At 46.6% G+C, this 18,982-nt stretch overlaps 2 protein-coding genes across 7 annotated transcripts in view; one reads left to right on the top strand and one right to left on the bottom strand.

Annotated features, from left to right (window-relative positions):
- Window positions 1-1,981: 1,981 nt before the first annotated feature.
- MED8 (mediator complex subunit 8) lies at window positions 1,982-7,014 on the bottom strand. 3 transcript variants are annotated; one of them, XM_058717745.1, is made up of 9 exons: window positions 6,536-6,813; window positions 5,476-5,594; window positions 4,889-4,969; window positions 4,647-4,791; window positions 4,390-4,485; window positions 3,980-4,120; window positions 3,703-3,784; window positions 3,098-3,346; window positions 1,982-2,310 (listed from the first exon to the last, which is right to left on the bottom strand). In XM_058717745.1, exons 5-9 carry the CDS (start codon window positions 4,438-4,440, stop codon window positions 2,246-2,248), a joined length of 588 nt encoding a protein of 195 aa, XP_058573728.1. In that variant the 5' UTR covers window positions 4,441-4,485; window positions 4,647-4,791; window positions 4,889-4,969; window positions 5,476-5,594; window positions 6,536-6,813; the 3' UTR covers window positions 1,982-2,245. The 3 variants fall into 3 exon arrangements, with proteins under 3 accessions (XP_058573728.1, XP_058573729.1, XP_058573727.1); XM_058717746.1 differs by lacking the exon at window positions 4,889-4,969 and having other exon boundaries at window positions 5,461-5,594; XM_058717744.1 differs by lacking the exons at window positions 4,390-4,485; window positions 4,889-4,969; window positions 6,536-6,813 and adding an exon at window positions 6,923-7,014.
- A 21-nt stretch (window positions 7,015-7,035) lies between these two features.
- SZT2 (SZT2 subunit of KICSTOR complex) overlaps window positions 7,036-18,982 on the top strand; it is a 52,161-nt gene continuing 40,214 nt past the window's right edge. For all 4 annotated transcript variants that reach the window (XR_009258173.1, XM_058717739.1, XM_058717737.1 and 1 more), the window contains exons 1-4: window positions 7,036-7,159; window positions 17,308-17,433; window positions 18,229-18,402; window positions 18,702-18,872. Coding sequence is in view for 3 of the 4 variants with exons in the window: in XM_058717739.1 (XP_058573722.1) it covers window positions 7,133-7,159; window positions 17,308-17,433; window positions 18,229-18,402; window positions 18,702-18,872 (498 nt within the window). In the remaining variant the exon portion in view is untranslated. The remainder of the gene's footprint in view (window positions 7,160-17,307; window positions 17,434-18,228; window positions 18,403-18,701; window positions 18,873-18,982) is intronic.

The raw sequence follows: 18,982 nt of genomic DNA, 5'->3' as shown, positions 1-18,982 counted from the left end.
GAAGTACCACTTGAACTCCACTCAACATGATAGTTAGCTCTGAGACTTCCAGCAGGAAGGGAAAAGGTAAGATCAGGAACACCCGAGTGGGCTGACAGAGCAATAAGGCAGTACTGTTGAAATGGAGGAAAGGTCCAGCATTGCCTTAGAGCTGGTAACAGGACTCCCCGCGCTATTGTGTGCTACGATTAGTGCGCTTTATGGGTACCATTTCTTGTCCTGATGGAACAGGAATGGATGTGACATCAGGGACCACTTTTCCAGTACTTTGCTGCCACAGCCTGGCAGAACTCTGCCCGGCACCAAACAAATGCCAGAGTACTGGTGTGCGACAGAAGAGAACAGAAAAAAGGCAGCTGGAAGGTATGAACAGGCTCTCCTCAAACCTCTCGGGACTTTTAGATCAAAGATAATCAGAGCTAAGAAAACGTTTGAGAGAGAATAAATTAGAATTGCCTTGCATCAACTTTGAAAGTCTCTGACATATAGTCTCTGACCTCGCTATAGCTCTCTTATAAATCGCTATCGGCTAACACTGACACAATGGCCATCAATTTAAATTTTTTTTTTTCAACATTTTTTATTTTTGGGACAGAGAGAGACAGAGCATGAACGGGGGAGGGGCAGAGAGAGAGGGAGACACAGAATCGGAAACAGGCTCCAGGCTCCGAGCCATCAGCCCAGAGCCTGACGCGGGGCTCGAACTCACGGACCGCGAGATCGTGACCTGGCTAAAGTCGGACGCTTAACCGACTGCGCCACCCAGGCGCCCCTAAATAACTTTATTCAGGGGCACCTGGGTTGCTTAGTTGGTTAAGTGGCCGACTTCAGCTCAGGTCATGATCTCAGTTCGTGGGTTCGAGCCCCGCATTGGGCTCTGTGCTGACAGCTCAGAGCTTGGAGCCTGCTTCGGATTCTGTGTCTCCCTCTCTCTCTGCCCCTCTCCTGCTCACATTCTGTCTCTCAAATATGAATAAACGTTAAGAAAGAAAATTTTAATAATTTTATTCAGAGAAACCCTTTGGTCTTCTGCTGACTCAACACCTGCCCCTGCCTGCAAAGGAGCCCCCTTAGGCTACAGACCTGACTCACTCTGCTCTTCAGCTTTATAAAAGCAGGCGAAGGTACTGGTGGCTGTTCCCACCCACCAGCAGTCTGGCTCAGGTTTGATCACAGTTTCAGTGGACTGGAGGAAAGCCATCCTGGCTGGAGTCCAGGAATTAGGTACTATTATGAGGATAACTAACCCCTGATGAACCATGGTGTGAAGTGGAATTCCCCTCCCCCTCCAAACTAAGAAAATCTTTCGTGTGTATGGAGTGGGGTAAAGGACAGAGGACTTTGTAACTAGCTCCCAGGGAACAGCTGAACTGGCTTCTAAGAGGAGAGGAGGAGAGCAGGCCCAAGCTTCACCAGAGCTGCAGCTGGACCTTCAGACCCAGTTCAGAAGACTTGTTGCCTGCAGGTTGGAGAGACGGCCGGGATGGAAGCTGAGCAGGGAAGCCTACAGAGCCAGTGTGCCTCTAAGGACACATAAAGGTTTTGACAGTTTCCGGGAGCACAAAATCAGCACAGGCTTTCAAACAGAACAGAGCAGTCCATGACCTTGTGTCTAGCACCTCACCACTGACATGAAGCACTATCACATCACCCTAAGTTCTGGATCGAGGATTGAGGAGGGCAGTGGGGAGATGTGGCTGTAGAAGCCATCATTTATTGGGGCGCCTCGGTGGCTCAGTCAGTTACGCATCCGACTCTCGGTTTTGGCTCAGGTCATGAGCTCACAGTTTGTGGGTTTGAGCCCCGCGTTGGGCTCCATGCTAACAGTGCGGAGCCTGCTTGGGATTCTCTCTCTCTCTCTGCCCCTCCCCTGCTCGCTCTTTTGTCTTTCTCTCTCTCAACATAAAAAAAAAAAACAAAAAAAACAAAAAAAACAAACTATCATTTATTGAATACCCATTATTTCACACACTGTACTAAGTGTTTTACATTCATTTTCTCATTTTAATCCTCACAACAACCCTATGAGGTAGGTTATCACCATTTATAAACAAGAAAACGGGTTCAGAAAAATTAGGTCACTTGCCCAAGGTCACACAGTCAGTCAGTGGTGAAGCTGGGATTTGTCTGGTGCTGAAAGCTCACATTCTTTTTATTGTACACATCTAGTTCTGCTTTGGGCAAAAGGCAATTTCACTGCCCACCTCTGCAAAGAGCACCTGGGAGTGGGGATTGCCAGCCACACTCACCGCTGGTAGGGATGCATTGAAGCTGACTTGATGTTGGTTTTTATTCCACTTGGCATTTTTCCTGAAAGGAACACAAAGAAAGATACCTGAAGCACAGTAAGATTTTCATGATAAATCAGACAGGTGGTCTCTCAAGTTCCCTTCTGCCACCACTCTCATCTCAGAACCTCTGCAGCCCCGGGTAGCAACGATCAGAGGTGTGGTTCTTGACCAGCCCTCTCCCTGAAGGTGTCTGGGAGGGAGGGGCTCATAGGGAAGGGGTCAGAACACACCCCAGCAGTCTCCTGCTCAGCTACTCCCAGACAAAACAGCTAGACCCCATTTAATGTCACAGGTGGAAGAGTATGTTCTAATTGTAATTGTTCCTTTTCTTAGACAGCTTTGAAAGAAAATGCCTCTTCCAGCTACTCACGTCTGAATTCCCCCACACCGTTCTCGCAACTATCAACTGGAAGCAGAAAGACAAGACACAGAGAAGAGTACGTGGAGCTTGCCTATTTGTCAATCCTCAGTGCACCTAGCAGATGGTCTCCACTGAAGGTTGACCATTGCTTTCTTTAAGAAACGACCCTGACGGCACACATGATACCCAGAGTAAATGGGACAGAAAGGTATTTGAGACAGAACTCTATAATGGGGATGGGAGGTGCAGTCTCTGCTGCTCCAAGTTCTTCTTTTCTCTGGTGCCTGCTACAGAGTCGCAAATGAGATTTTTACTCCTGAAAAGTGTTTTCTGGGTCACAGTTCAAAAAGAAAAGGAGAAAATCTCCAGCTCTGAGATGGTGGGGGCCCATTCCATCCAGCTTATCCCTACTTCCCTGCTCAAGGTCATCCCCTGCCCACCTTACCTGTTTGACCTGCTTGGGCCATCTGCACCCCACTGAGCATTGGCTGCTGCTGGCTTGGAGCTCCTGCCATCTGCACTTGCTGTAATCCTGAGGCTCCTGCAAGGATTGTGCCGGCTCCTGGCTGGCCTGGCTGGCCAGGACCACTGCTACCTGAAGGTCTCCAGTTAGACAGCCCCTTCCCAAAGGCCACAGCTGCTACTAAGGCATTGGTGTCTGCAGGGTTAAAGGTCTGCTTGTTCGGCCGAAGACCTGAAGAAAAAGGTTAAGCGAGGAGCCTGAGGTTCGCCTCTGACCCTGGACTGAACGTAGCAACAGGAAGACCAATATGGGCACCAGGGCCTGAGCAGCGTCCACACTCAATGGCAGCCCCAAGGAAGAACCAAAAGACCCCCACAACTATCTGGGAGCTCTCCCTTCTCATTTTACCCACACCCTCCACCTGCTCTAGGGCAAGCCCTAATTACAAAAAGCTAACAGAACGGAGCATACCCTTTCCTAAGCAGTTCATTCTTACGTCCTCACCTCGCCACTACCCAAACCACCATTCCTATCCCAGTGATCTATCCTCCTTTTCCTTCTTCATTTTGCCACCAGTCCCTCCATACCTCCACTCTCTGATTCCCGCTCCTCTTTGCTGATTTTCTCCAGGAGGTTTGAGCACATTTTATTCAAGCTCTGGATCTGCTTCTGTAACAAACATACATTTGTGCAGAGATCAGGCCATTGACCAGAAATGATGACGGTGAAGTTTCTTCCTTGTGCTCCTCCAGGGGCAATTTATGGGTAAACCATGCATCCCTACCAGGCGCACACAGTAAATCCTAGCTTCTCACGATGGGGTTCGGGGTGCTAGGGGGCAGCAGGGCAGGGACTCAGTCCAACCTGAGCCACATCAGCACCAATACGGGCAGCATCTGTTGTTAGTTGCTTCTCTTGCTCTTCAACCTCAGGATCAGGCTTGGTTCTCAGATGGTCAGGGACCACCTCATGGCTGAAAACAGGCACTCGTCCTTCAGTCTGCCGCTGTAACACACAGATTTTACTGATCCTCCTATGCAATTCACGAAGAGTTGATCTGGCCCGATATACAGTTCCTTCCATAGGCAAATAGTACATTTTCAGGGAAGACTCCACCTGACACTTCCAATACCTAGCTTCCTAGGACACTAGTCCGCTTACTCCATGCTTCATTTCTGTCTCCTCACACAGGTTTCTACCAGACCCAGGGGCAAGTTTCCCTTTGCTACATTTTAATAAAAGATTGAAATAGACAAAATCACAAAAGAACATACCTCTTGTTCAAGATAGGTCTTGGAGAAGAAAGATCTTTGCCTTGGGGACATAAGCCTCAGGGTTATTTGGTACTATTGGGGAGTGGCTCCTCAACTCTAGAGGGACAAAAAGCAAGGCCTCCAAAATGCAGCCTTTGCTTTCTACTGCCACAAACTACTCCTCATTCAGAACTTCTAAAGTAACCCAGCAACAATTATGCTCTAAGTTCTCATCTAAGAATTTAATTTCCCACACTGTACCCTTCTCCTCCTCTTACCATGAGATCCTCATCTCGGTCTGGGGACAACACCAGAGGGATGATAACCTGGTTACGGAACAGTGGTGTCTTTTCGTGCTTCAAGACCTTGTTCAAAGTATTCAACTGTCCAGAGAGCAAGGCAAAGCTGTCCAGAACAGAGGGCCTGGTGGTGATAAGGAAGCGTCAGAATGTCTCAGTCAAGTAGCCTTGAAGGGGTCCTTCAGACTAGGAACACCCAGGCTCACCCCAAAAAGACTCACTGCACTACAGCTGGACTGGGCAGGTACCAGACTGGCTCCCAGGGATTGTGGGGTTAGGAAAGAGGGACATGCTTTCAGTTTCTAGCAGAGATGGAGAAATAAGGCAGTTTGTTACTTGAATGGGGTGAGATCCAGTGGCCAAATAAGAACCATGGCTATATTTATCACTAAAAACTCAGAAACTGGGTAAAATTCTCCTTTCCGGCCTGAAAATAGGATCCACACTTCCATAGTAGGTTGAACCTGAAAAGACTCAGCAGCAACTGTGGTAAGAGACCCAGGATGAACACTGCATTCTTACTATAGTGGGTGGATTACTGAGGGAGTACCTCCTCCCAGAGATGTCAAAGGGTGAGAATCAAAAGCTAAAAAGACCTTGGGTTGGGAAACTAGGCATTTCTCTACTTCCTTGCCACAGAGGCCCTAAGCCAAATTTCACTTGTTAAATGTTGGGAAACCCAGCTCTTACCAAACCAAAAGATGTTTGCAAAGTGATAAACTGTGATATCACTGGAGATACCCGGTCCACCAGGAGGCCTAGCCCCCCACCCATGGAGCCCTCCTTGGCTTACCCTGGCAACCCTTACCAGGTCAGCCGGTCATACTCGTTCTCCAACTTGTAAATGAAACTCCCCAGTGAGTTCTTCAGATCAGCCACTTGACTCAGCAGTGCATCTAATGATGCCTCAAGCTGCTTCTCCTCCCTCTGCACCAACAGGAACAGGTGGGTTACCCAGATAGGTGTATGACACATACAGAGGAAGGCTGAAGAGCCAGGATGGCAGTGTGCAACACCAGTCGAGAAACACAGGATCTCACTGGCACAGGAGAGCGTGGTTTTCTATCTTTGGTATTTGGGTTACAGACAGCATCAACCCTCAGACCTTTCAATCCATTCGCCTGACCTCAATTCCTCCTTTCTCTCATCGTCTCCTAATTCACGTCTGGCTTTTCTCTGTGTTAGATACACTCTATACTCTCTCACTGAGACATTTTCACCAGACCTAATGCCTGGGCTTTATAATCTTTTGTGAACCCCTATAGCACGTGTACTCCAACTTCTCCTGTACTAGAACCTGCCTTGAGAGCGTGGCAGTCTTGCCAAAGACACAATCCCTGGGAAACCTACCTACACATGAAGGTTTCCCTGAATACCAGGCTTGTACCACCACCGCCCACCCCCACCCCCACCTCCCACTCTTCATTCGCCCTCAGCATTTGATGTTTTCAAGCTTCTTCTTGCTGAATTAATCGGCACCCATTTTTTTCTCAATGCCAGTATTTCTGTATCTCTTTCACAAGCTCAGTCAACTGAACAACATTTACTGACAGCGGACCAGGTGCAAGAAAGTAAGTGGCAAGTGAAAAACAAAACAAAACAAAATGCATATGCTCCTGAGCACCAGAGAAACAATTTTAAATGCTAGGGTATCCGCAAAGCGTTTTCCTCCATCTGGGGTCTCCAGTTTTACTTCATTTCTCCATCCTTAATAACTAACCGGCTCAGGCTGGGAAGAAAGATGCAAAATTGTCTTGCAAACTCGCCAACGTTCAAGACAGGGGCCTGGATCCTGGGTTCCACCCACAGCCTCAGATTATAATTAGCTTAGCTTTTGGCCACCGCCCCCCGCCCAACAATTCCTTCACCTCTCGGGCCGCTCTCCAATTCCAGATCCCCTGTTACGTCTGCATCCAACAGAGTCCATCCAACGACCTAGGCCGGGGCCTGAGGCAACACGCCTCCTTCTTGAGCCATCTTCCTTGGATCGCATTTCAACTTTACCAGTTTACAGACTGACCCTTTCGCGCACCCCAGCAAGTCGGCGGGGCCTCTTTCCACACAACTCGGCAGTCCGGGCCCCACCCCCACCTCTCCAGTCGGTCGCGCCCCCCATCCCGCGGTCCCTTACTCGTCAGCTGCGGGCTCTAACCCCTCCTCTCAGCCCCAACTCCTCACCCTCCCCTCGGCCACCCCGCTATCGACCCCGCTACCCGAAACCAGCTAGCGGTCAACAGTCCCAAGCCCGCTCTCACCTGCATTGCGGCGTCAGTGTAGGCGGCAACGACTTCCCCTTCCGGTTTCCTAGTCCGAGAGCCTCGCTGAGAGGTCTTCGTCCCCCAATCAGGAAACTCAGAACTCGGTCCTCCCACTCACTTCCGGTTCCTGCGGGACGCTTGTAGCCGGGTCAGGGGTCACGAGTGGAGCATCTTCTCTGGCCCGGGCCCGCGCGGGAGGGCTGTGTGATGGCCTCGGAGCGCCCGGAGCCGGAGGTGAGGGGCGGGCGGGTGCAAGGCTGGGCACTGGGCCCCGAGCTCCGAGGAGGAGGATCCGGCGGCCTGGCACGGCGGTGGCCTCCTCCCCGTCTGGGGGAGGCCCTGCCCCGTAGGCCAGACCATTGAACCTCCTTCCCTCGGCCCGCAGTTTTGTCCGGGGGCTGGAGCAGAAACCCGTCGCCGTCGCTTTGTTTTGGTTACTGAAATTTCAGACACGTCGCTGACTCTGGGGCTTTCGTATTCTTTGATCTTAATAATGCTATTAACAAAATCTGTAGTTTGATTTTCTGCTGCAGTTTCCGTGGGCAGCACGGCAGTAGGCATCGATGGTTTATGCATTTCTCCAAACATCGGAATGCCGTAGACAGCATGAATTAATTTAGTTCTAGCGCTCGTGCATTTGGGGAGCAGCTTTGGTTTCGCGAAAAAACATTTTTGACTCGGAGTGAAACCTCGTCCAGCATTGGCACTGCCATTTGGCTATCTGTGCAACTTTGGGCAAGTCTTGATTTCCAGGATCCTGTTTCTTTCTTCATAAAATACCTGTCTTATGGTGTGTTGTGAGGACTTGACGTGTTAAACCAGAAAATGCACAGGAGGCATCGATTAGGTGCCAAGGACCACGCGAGGAACTCATACATGCATTACGTTATTAAAACTTAGGCGAAGAATGTGGCAGTATCCGCTCTCATTTATAGATAAAGGAATTGAAAAGCGAGGGAGGTTAAGTACCTTACCCAAGTGCTCCTCAGCTGGGGACTAGCAGAGTTGAAGTTAGAAGACCTGAGCATAAAATCTCTCAGCTTTGGAAAAAACGGGACACTAGAACAGGTGCCCAGTGATGTAAGAGAATATATGAGTAGGTGGGAAGGGTCAAGGATGTGTAGAATGACAAAAATAGAAGTCATTTATTGAATGAGTACTGCATGCCAGGCACCATTCTAGATGCTTTGCCAATATCAATTAATCCTCTTGTCCTAGACACTTTTATCATCTCCCATCTTTCAGTTGTGGAAATTGAAACACAGAGATCCTTGCAGCATAGTTACACAGCTAGTAAGTAGGGGAGCCAGGACTCCCAAAACAGGTGGCCTGGCCCCAGATCTTGTGTTTTTAACCATAGTGATTATAGTATAAATAATAAAATAGCCACAGGATGGTAAGTCTCCAGTTTGTTGGGATTTGGTGTTATGAAACCCAAGATTAAGTAGGAAACTCTACCCTATTTTAAAGAATCAGACATGTTCACAAAGAAGCCATGCATCTGAAATGTCAATACTGAGAAAGACTATGAAAGAATTTGGAGTACCTCTCCGCAAGAATTAAGATGAGAGGAAATGGAGGCACCTGGGTGGCTCAGTAGGTACGGTTAAGCGTTCAACTTAGCTCAGGTCATGATCTTTCGGTTCGCAAGTTCAAGCCTCGCCTCAGGCTCTGTGCTGACGGCTCAGAGCCTGGAGCCTGCTTCAGATTCTGTGCCTCCCTCTCTCTCTGCCCCTCCCCTGCTCTCTCTGTCTCTCTGGTCTCTCTCTCTGTCTCTCTCAAAAATAAATAAACATTTAAAAAACAACAGCAGTGGGACGCCTGGGTGGCTTAGTCGGTTAAGCGGCCGACTTCGGCTCAGGTCATGATCTCGTGGTCCGTGAGTTTGAGCCCGCGTCAGGCTCTGTGCTGACAGCTCAGAGCCTGGGGCCTGTTTCGGATTCTGTGTCTCCCTCTCTCTGACCCTCCCCCATTCATGCTCTGTCTCTCTCTGTCTCAAAAATAAGTAAACGTTAAAAAAAAAAAAAAGAAATGAACTTTAAAAAAAATAAAAATTAAAAGTAAATAAATAAAAAAAAAAAAGCAGCAAAGATGAGAGGAAATGGGATGTTGTAGCAAAATACGACATACCTTTCAGGCAGGTGGTGTAAAACAGCACTGTCCAATAGAAATCTAATAGAAGGCGTGTATGCAAATTTTCTAGTAGACACATTTAAAATGGTAAAAAGAAACAGAGGAAATCAATTTTAATAATGTATTTTATTTATATATATTTCCAAGATATTATTTCAACAGGTAATAAGTATTAAAAACTATGAGCTACTTATCATTCTTTTTTGTACCAAATCTTTAAAAATCCAGTGTGTATTTTACACTTCTAGCACATGTCATTTTGGACTTTTGGACTCACAACATCTCAGGTTCTCAGTAGCCCCATTTGGTAGTGGCTACCATATTGATCAGTGCAGATCTATAGTAGCTTGGAGTCAAGACACATACTTCTGGGAGCCTCCTTCAGCCAAAAGTTAAGCATCTGTTAAGTTCTTGATTTGCATTCCTGAAAATTTTATCTCAGAAAGTAAAGGGAGTGAAGTTTGCCCCTGGGCAGAAAAGTCACTGACTTTGAGAGGTTGTTACAATCCGAAGAGACAAAATTGGGCATAGTCAGATTTAAGAAATCATTCATTCATCATATATTTAAAATATTTTATGAGTGCTGTGGATTCAGAATCGTGCTAAGTATCAGGGTGGATACCGAGCAGTGTGAGACAGACATGTCCTCTATTTTAATAGAGTAAACAAACATTGAATTATAATAAGGGCTGCAAAGGAAAACTACAGAATGAATGAGTGTTTAAAAGAGGTTCTTAACCGACTTTGTTAAGAAGTGTGTGGGGCGGGGGTGGTTTGGGATGCCTTCTCAGAGAAATGACACTTCAGCCTGAAGACCAAGTAGAAGTTGGCCAGGAGAAGAGGCAGAGCGCATCACAGGCAGAGGCAATAGTGAAAATCCTGACGTGAGAAGGAGCGTAGAGCCCTCAGAGAACAGAAGCAGCAGCTGCTAGTGTGGGTGCAATGTGACAATGAGAACAGCTAACACTTCCAGAGTGCTTACGAAGTATCACCTAATCCTTGTAAAATCTCCACAAAATAGGCACTATTATTTTCCTGATGGCACAGATGAGGAAACTAAGGCACAGTAACTTCACCAAGGCCTTGTGTTAATAAGCAGCAACAGAACCGACGTTTGATCCCTCTAGGTCCTCTAAATTGGCAAGAGATTGGTAAGAGATGAGAAGAAGATTCAGGCTGAGTCCATGCTAGAGGTTCAGGACTTCTGTGGCATAAGTCCAGTGGTAAGGAGCCTTCAGACAGTTCAAGGGAGAAAATGTCTACATGACTTCATGGGATTCTTTATTTTTAATTTTTTTTTTTTTATTAGCATGAGCGCACGTGAGCGGGGAAGAGAGGCAGAGAGAGACAGAATCCCACGACCCTGGAATCATGACCTGAGCCAGCGTCAAGAGTCGGATGCAGCCGACTGAGCCATCCAGGCGCTCCTCATGGGATTCTGTTAGAAAACAGCATAATGGTTGGAAAAGGCTTCAAAAATTATTTATACCTTAACCACAAAGGGACAGGTGCAAAGAACAAACAAAAAACAAATTGAGACGGGCGATGTTTCCGTCATCCTGATATATATGGTATGCAGTACAGTGCCTAATAATGTATTATTCATCTTGTAAATGGTATGTAGGCCTCAATAAATGTTCCAGAGAATGATAGGCTTCCTCTACCATTGTTCTCATTCTCACGTTTAATTGCAGCAACATCCTTATGAAGTAGATATTCTTACCCACATGTTATCGATGAAGAAGCTGAGTCCTGGAAAAATTAAGTAACTTGTTCAAGCTCACATAGATAGCAAGTAGTAGAACCAGATTTCAATCCAGGTCTCTGACTCTGAAACCCTGCTTTCTCTTTGCCAGATTAGTCCCAAGAGTAATGCATTTCAGACTCAGGGAGATTACGTATTAGGGCATTGAAGCTCCATGTGAGTGTGGATGCCGAGAGAATACAGCTAATTCAGGGTTTGTCAAAGCGGAAGAATCACTTGGGGAGCTTGTTAAATTTAGATTCCTGAGTCCTGTCAACTCGAATTCGGTTGGTTTGGCTGGGGCCCAGGAATCTGTATCTTAATAAGCACCTCGTCACTCTCATGCACCTGGTCCTTGGATCACACTTTGAAAAATACTATTTTAGCTGCTTAAATTCTTATGTTTTCTGGTTCTGATCAATTACATCTTGAATGTGAGGCAAACTTCAAGATGATGGTTTGAACATGTTGCTGTTGACTTCGAAGGGTCACGTTTGAGGGAGAAATGTGAGAAAGATTAAGTTGGGCCAATGTTCCTGGTTTCAAGAGAGTGGATTCTGTAAGAACTGGTTGATGAACTAACTACGTAAGCTTCACTTGGCCTTGGACAGTCAGTCCATCATTCAAAATAACATTTATTTGTTTGTTCGTTTTAGTTTGAGAGAGCATGTGTGAGCACAAGCAGAGGAGGGGCAGAGAGAGAGAGAGAGAGAGAGAGAGAGAGAGAGAGAGAGAGAGTTCCAAGCAGGCTCCACACTCAGCAGGAGCCCGACACAGGGGCTTGATCCCACAGTCCTGGGATCAGGACCTGAGTCAAAACCAAGCGTCAGTCGCTCAACCGACTGAGCCACCCAGCACCCCTGTCATTCAAAATAACTTCGAAGACAAGGTGGAGAAATGGAAGCTGTACTGTAATGAAATCAAGCCGTCTACTAACTAATAATCTAAAGAACATTTACTAATAGCACAGCACCCATCTGTGTCTTCCATCCGCTTTATCTCCCCTTTTCCTCTTCACTTAGCAAACCCCAGTCAACCTTCAGTGTCACTTTCTCCTAAGATCCTAGCTTGGGTCAGGTTACTTTGTTATATGCTGCCATAGAACCACTTTCTTTTCCTTTGGCACACTTACTCAGTTTGTAATCATATAGTTAGTAGAATGATTATTTGATTAATTTTTTCTCCATTACAGGGTAAATGTTATGAGAGCAGAGAATGCCAGTTTTTGCTTTTCATGGTATCCTTAGGACCTAGCCTGGTGCTAGCCTGTAGCTGGCCCTCCATAAATTTGTTGACCGATGAATGAATCCACACCCACCTTGTCTTTGTCCTCTTTGGACAGGAATGAGGGCTTGATGGCATCCTGATGAAATTAGCAGGGAAATTAAGCTGGAAAGAGATTTGCTAAAAGACAAAACAGGACTCTAGGTTTTACAATAGAATAAGAGACTGAATTTATCCAATATAACAGGACTAATTGAATAACTGGATGTGTCCCAAAAAGCCAGCTGCATGAGGACAGAACAGAGGATGTGTCTTAACAGCAACACAAGTGAAAAAGTTATGGAGGTTCCCTGCACCAACAGTATGGTAAAAGTCAGTAGGACTTAGGAGACTCTGAATCTGTGCCCTCACCTGGGTATTGTGTTCCATCCTAGCCCCCACATTTTGAGTTGAAAAACAGACCAGCCAGAGTTCATAGGCGTATGATCTAAGATATAGTGGGGAAACTTGAAACAGTGCTCTTTAAGATTTACCTGAAGAACTCAGGAGATGTTTATTACAGAGAAACAGAGACTCAGGGCTGCCATTGGATGTTTGATAGATTCTCCTTTGGCAGAGGGTCAGACTTTCCTTTGGGTTTTATCCAGGGGTAAAACCAGAAATGGGTTAGATGTTTTCAAGAGAACAGATCTCAAGAATGGGTCAAGATTATATCAAGAAGACAGATTCTGGCTTAGTGTGAGGAAATATCCAGCTATGCCAGGTAAATGGGGACGAGCAAAAAAGCTGAACTGAATGGTTGTGCGGGACTTTCCAGACACAAAGCAGCAACTGATCAATGAATTGCTTGTTTTCACTTGTTACACTAATGTGTGCATTTATACTTTCACACGCCATTGGGATACATGGTAGTGTTTTATGGAGGAGGAAAATAAAGTTCAAGTCCAGAGGCTCAGCTATCAAATTGCACTTTCTTTCAAAACAAATCGATTAGAACTCACACCCGCAGCCCTTCTCCAGATTCCAAGAACTGTAAAAAAGAGATAATATTTGAAAAGAAAATAGTAGTGAAAACCTGGTAAAAACAACTTTGGTGGAAGCAAAAGAAAAACCCAGACATAAAATAGGCTCATTTTTCTATAAAGTGGATGAGGAAGGATGGGATCTCTTGGACAACACAGAGCAGACATTGCTAAAAGTGAAAAGTTGGGAATCAGTGGTAAGAAATTCAGAACATAGCTCAAAACAGAAGAAACATAGCTTGGGAGAGCCATTTCCCTCACACATTCGGTCAACAAATATTTGAACACCTAGTACGTCTTGGCATTGTGCTGGTTGCTAGGGATACAGCAAAGGACAACATACAGACAAATGCTTCTACCTCCTTAGAGCTTCTAGACTTGCAGGGGAAACAAAATTTACAAAGTATGCAAATTCTTCATTATAAACTGGTGGGTGCCATGAAGAATTCTAAACTGCTTTGTGACTGTGACAGAAGTGAAACCTGTCATGCCTAACATAGTGCAGGGGATCATAGATTCGTTTGTGAAACCCAGAATCACCAACATTTTAGACCTAGAAGGTGGAGTGACCAAGTGTTCCCAATTGTTCTTATGGTGCTGACCCACGGGTATGTGTTCTCCTCTGTTTAACCCAGCTCAGTATGGGCCCAGATTCCTTCCTATGGTGTTTTCTTGCATATCTGAAACAGGCTGGCATTTGGGGGAAAAAAAGTCTTTACTAACTACCAAAGAAGAACCAGAGGAATATAGTACTGGAATTAGTGTTAAGATTATCTCACCTTGAGAAGAGTTGTAGAGAAAAAGAGTTGTACTGATTATTAGCTTTAAACATCAACTTTGCTTTGCTTAGAACATATGGCAGATTCACTTATTCAGCAACTTGTATGGAGCATCTGATGTGCCAGGCACTGCTGTAGGCTCTGAAGATAGAATGATAAACAAAGGACTGCTGAATGCAGGTGTCCTTCCTATTCTGATAGTACTCCCGGCCCCAGCCCATCCTTTCCTAGATAAGAGCCTTGGCAGGGATCCAGCACCATCAGTTAGACAAGAGTGGGCATCAATCTCACACCCACACCTGCTCAGCCAGTCCGGAGGGAGAGCTTGACTGGTTTAGGAGAGCATCCCATCCCGAGACCAAGGTCAGGCAGAGGGCAAGTGACTGCTGCACATTCCTTCTTGGCCGGTAGACCCTTTACTGTTTCTAGCATCTTGGTGATAAGGGTGTACAATCTTAAGGGACCTTTTGAGGGGAATGGTGGTTAGAAATGATGGTAAATACCTGTATCTGATTTTTCTCACTAACTTGGAAATCATTCTGCAACTTACCGGTTTCCAGGGCTATCTTAGTCGTCCTTGATACAGTTTTGTTCCTTCCTCCCCACTGCTTCCAATTAATCACTGATTGTTGTCTTATTCTGAAGGGTCCTTAAAATGGCAGCTAAGCTCACTTGTCTTGAAGGTTGCATTAGCTGAGTGTGTGTGTGTGTGTGTGTGTGTGTGTGTGTGTGTAAAACCAGGCTTTGTTGATGAAAGGCAGTACTGGCTTTACATTCTGGCACAAGTGCTGTCTCATCGGAGACCAGTCTCAAACAGTTCACAGAATGGCTACTATGAGTAGCTCTGGTCTAGGCCACTGCCATCTCCCCTGGTTGTCAGGGGATCTTTCTGAATCACATGGTAGCCAGAGGGAATTTTTTTTTTTAATGCAGATAAAATATTATAGCTCTGTGAAAAAAAAGTTCAGTAGCTTGCTCCAACTCTTGGGAAAAATCCTTGGCCAGCACCTACCTTAGCCTGGCGTACAGAAGCAGCACAATAGAGAATAGTGTGATTTTAGGTTAGTATAGAGACGTAACACAAAATAATATTGAATCCTATATCGATATTTCAGTTGTCTTTTTGTCTTTCTGATTATGGTGGAGCATCCTTTATGCTTGTAGAGACCCATCGTGTTCCTTCTCGGGACCACTTCAAATCTTTTCTGTTCTTTTTTTTTTTTTTTTAATTTTTTTTTTCAATGTTTTTTATTTATTTTTGGGACAGAGAGACACAGAGCATGAACAGGGGAGGGGCAGAGAGAGAGGGAGACACAGAATTGGAAACAGGCTCCAGGCTCCGAGCTGTCAGCACAGAGCCCGACGCGGGGCTCGAACTCACAGACGCGAGATCGTGACCTGGCTGAAGTCGGCCACTCAACCGACTGCGCCACCCAGGCGCCCCTCTTTTCTGTTCTTAAACCCCCAGTTTTATCCGCTTGTCACTCTTCAGTAGTTGGGCTTTGCAGCTCATGAGGCCTGGGTCTGACTTCTGACCCTGCACCTACTAATTGTGTTAAATCATTTCACTTTTTTGGACCTCCGTTTGTTTCTGTTAAGTGTTTTATGTGAAGCCTGATTGAGTGTACGAGTGTGAAGAGCCTTCTATTATGCCCGGTAATAACCTGGTGATAATTCACTTTTATAATATTCTTTCTGAGCGCCAGGCATTGTGCTGAGCATTTCCTATACCTGATTTCGCTTAGCCCCTTAACAACACTGTTAGATCGGTATTAGGATTATATCCATTTTACAAATGAGGGCACTGAGGCTTAAGGAGGTTAATTAAGTACCTTTTCCCCGATCTCACAGGCTAAAAAGAGGCCAAATTGGGATTCACACCAGGCCGTCTGAAACTGAAGTTCTTGCACTTAGCGTCTCCAGGGGACTGTTGAATATATTACAGGTGCTCAAGAAATGGGAGTTTCCTGCCTGCTTCCACCTATGCCATTTCCCAGTACCTGTTTCTGTGTGTGTGTGTGTGTGTGTGTGTGGTTGTTTTGTTTTTTTTTTTTTTGAGAGAGAGAGAGAGAGAGAGAGAGAGAGAGCAAGAGCAAGCATGAGCAGGGGAGAGAGGCAGAGGAAGAGGGAGAGAGAAGATCTTAAGCAGGCTCTGTGACCCTGAGCTGAAATCGAGAGTCAGATGCTTAACCAACTGAGCCACGAGGTGCCCCTGTTTTGTGTCTTTTGAAGCAGGCCTTCTGTCCTGAAGAAGAATGGCTTTCTTCATCTTTAGTCATTGTGTCTGCTTTCCACACTCCTCTCCGCCATCAACCATCCTTCGTTATTGCTTTTCCAGGGCTTTTTCTATTTCTTCAAATTTCCCCATTCGGGGGGAAGAAACCTTCACTTCCTTTCAGTACCACATTTCTTAACAGTTATTGGCTTCTGTTTATTTCTACCACCCTCTTCAGTCCTCACCGCCTGGCCCTTCCCCTCACCGGCCAGGGACCCAGGGGGAGAAATTTGCAATTTGTCTAAACCAGAAGGAGAGTCGTCTTTTCATCGGAGGCTAGAGTAAGGGAATAAAGGAATTTCAGGTAAAGATTGGTCAGGAAAAAATGTTGGGGGAGTTCAGGGCAGTGGACCCTTATTTTCTCTGTGAAATAGTGGGTGAGTTTATCTGCCAGGCCCCCAGGGGCTGAGAGATGGGAAAAGGTTCTGAAGGGGATAGGAGAGGTTGCTCACTGGGGAGAAGTGAAGGGATAGGTAAAGTCTCGCTGGAGCTGGCGCCCCTGGCAAAGTGACAGGTTTCTCTCTGTCAGAGTGCCGCTGGCATGGTATATGTGTGGATGAGGGAGAGCGTCGAATTCATCCCAAGCCAAGATTCGGCTCATGAATGGAAGGACAAGGACACGGGTAAGGGAACTGATGCCTGTCAGGACACCGCGGAGCCAGCTGCCTCTGAGGCAGTGGTGGGAAGGAGCTGGAGCACTGACCACTGAGAAGTGTGGAGGGTGGGGAAAATGTGGGTCGTGACCCACAGGAGTTTAATTTTGAGGCATTCAGCGGGCTTGCTAGTCACCCAGTGAAGAGTCCTTTAGGGGCCGCTGTCGTCAAGGCTTATTAGGAGGAAGTGTCCAGCATTACTGAGTATCTGCTTTGTTGTCAGCAATTTGCCAAGCATAGGGACACACACATAGAGCAAGACACAATCCCCACCCTTAACGAGCTTGTAGCTTATAGGAAAAACACCTACACATTCAATAATGTTAAAAGGGCACTTGGTAACACAGAAGTCCACATAAGGGGAATGGGACCAGAGAACTGAGTCCTTGGGAACACGTTGCACTGAGGGGGGAGCTAATTTTTCTCCTCTGCTGCCTTGCCTCTCCCTTACGTGTTGTGAACTCCTTGGACAAGTCACTTGCACAGTGATCTATGTATACCAGGAACTCAGTGAATTTTTCTAGATTATTTCTAATGTCTCTTTGTCTCCAGGTGGAAGAAGCTGGGCAGGTGTTCCTGTTGATGAAAAAAGATTATCGAATCTCCCGAAATGTCCGCCTGGCTTGGTTCCTCAATCACCTGCATCAAACTGTGCAGGCTACACCTCAGGAGATGCTGGTGAGGCCCAGAAACCTAGGATGGGAGGGGCTGGCCCAGAAGGATCTGCTTTTTTAAGGGGGTCCTAGAAACAGGATGGGAGACGAACTCTAAGGGGTCTCATTCTAGAAGGGGCAAGTGACTTTTCCCAGAAGATGATTCCACCCGGGAAATTTTAATTTTCCAAATAGGAAGAGTATATAGTTGGGTTGCAGGAGATAGAACCAGTGGTTTGCCATTTTGGATACAAGAGTTCAGGTCCTGGACGGGGCGCCTGGGTAGCTCAGTCGGCTCAGGTCATGATCTCACAGTTCATGAGTTTGAGTCCCATGTCGGGCTCTGTGCTGACAGCTCAGAGCCCAGAGCCTGCTTCGGATTCTGTGTCTCCCTCTCTCTGCCCTTCTGGTGCACACACTTTCTCTCTCTCTCTCTCTCTCTCTCTCTCTCTCTCTCTCTTTCAAAAATAAACATTTTTAAAAATTTTTTTAAAAAGGAAGAAGAAGGGGCACCTGGGTGGCTCAGTTGGTTAAGCGGCCGACTTCAGTCAGGTCACGATCTCGCGGTCCGTGAGTTCGAGCCCCGCGTCGGGCTCTGTGCTGACAGCTCGGAGCCTGGAGCCTGTTTCCGATTCTGTGTCTCCCTCTCTCTCTGCCCCTCCCCCGTTCATGCTCTGTCTCTCTCTGTCCCAAAAATAAATAAAAAACGTTGAAAAGAAAAATTTAAAAAAAAAGGAAGAAGAAGAAGAAGTTCAGGTCCAGGAAATAAAGGGGTGACTCTTCCCTGACCCTTTCCTTTTCTCTCTGTCCTAATTGTCAGCTCCAGTCTGAGCAGGAGTTGGAAGTCCTCAGTGTCCTGCCCCCTGGGTGGCAGCCAGATGAACCAGTGGTCCCAAGGCCATTCCTCCTTGTACCTTCTACTCGGGTTACCTTCCTGGCTTGGCAGTACCGATTTGTCATTGAGCTCGACCTTAGCCCGTCTACTGGCATTGTGGTAAGGGACTAGAGGGAGACAGTGGGAAAAAGGAGTAAGGGATGGAATAGGGGGTGAGGAGGAGAGGGAGAGGCCTCAGAGATGTGAAAAGTGATCCCAGTCTACCATCGTGGAAAGGAAACAGGCTTTTAAATGGTCAGTGTTTAAAGACGTCCCATTCCACACGTGGCACTGTATTTGGGGGTGTGACCAACTTTAAGATGGGAGTTCCACTGACCCACGGAAGCTGCTTGTTTCTGCCCTCTGCTCAGGGCTGCTTTTGCTCACATTCGAGAGATCTTTCTCTGCATTGCCCTCAGGATGATTCCACAGGGGAGATCTTGTTTGATGAAGTTTTCCATGCGCTCTCCCGCTGCCTAGGCGGGCTGCTTCGACCCTTCCGAGTGCCCGGATCTTGCATCGACTTCCAGCCTGAGATCTACATAACTATCCAGGCCTACTCCTCAATCATTGGCCTGCAGGCCCACCAGGTATCGCATCCTTTCTCCAAGTTTGTACCCTCAGACCTCATTTCTGGTAGTCCATTGACTAAGTCCTTATTCTGTCTCTACTGTCTATTTTCAAAGTCCCAACCTGGTTA

This window comes from Neofelis nebulosa, chromosome 2 (assembly GCF_028018385.1).
Source record: "Neofelis nebulosa isolate mNeoNeb1 chromosome 2, mNeoNeb1.pri, whole genome shotgun sequence".
NCBI classification, from domain to species: domain Eukaryota; kingdom Metazoa; phylum Chordata; class Mammalia; order Carnivora; family Felidae; genus Neofelis; species Neofelis nebulosa.
This window is presented reverse-complemented; position numbering and strand designations above follow the sequence as displayed.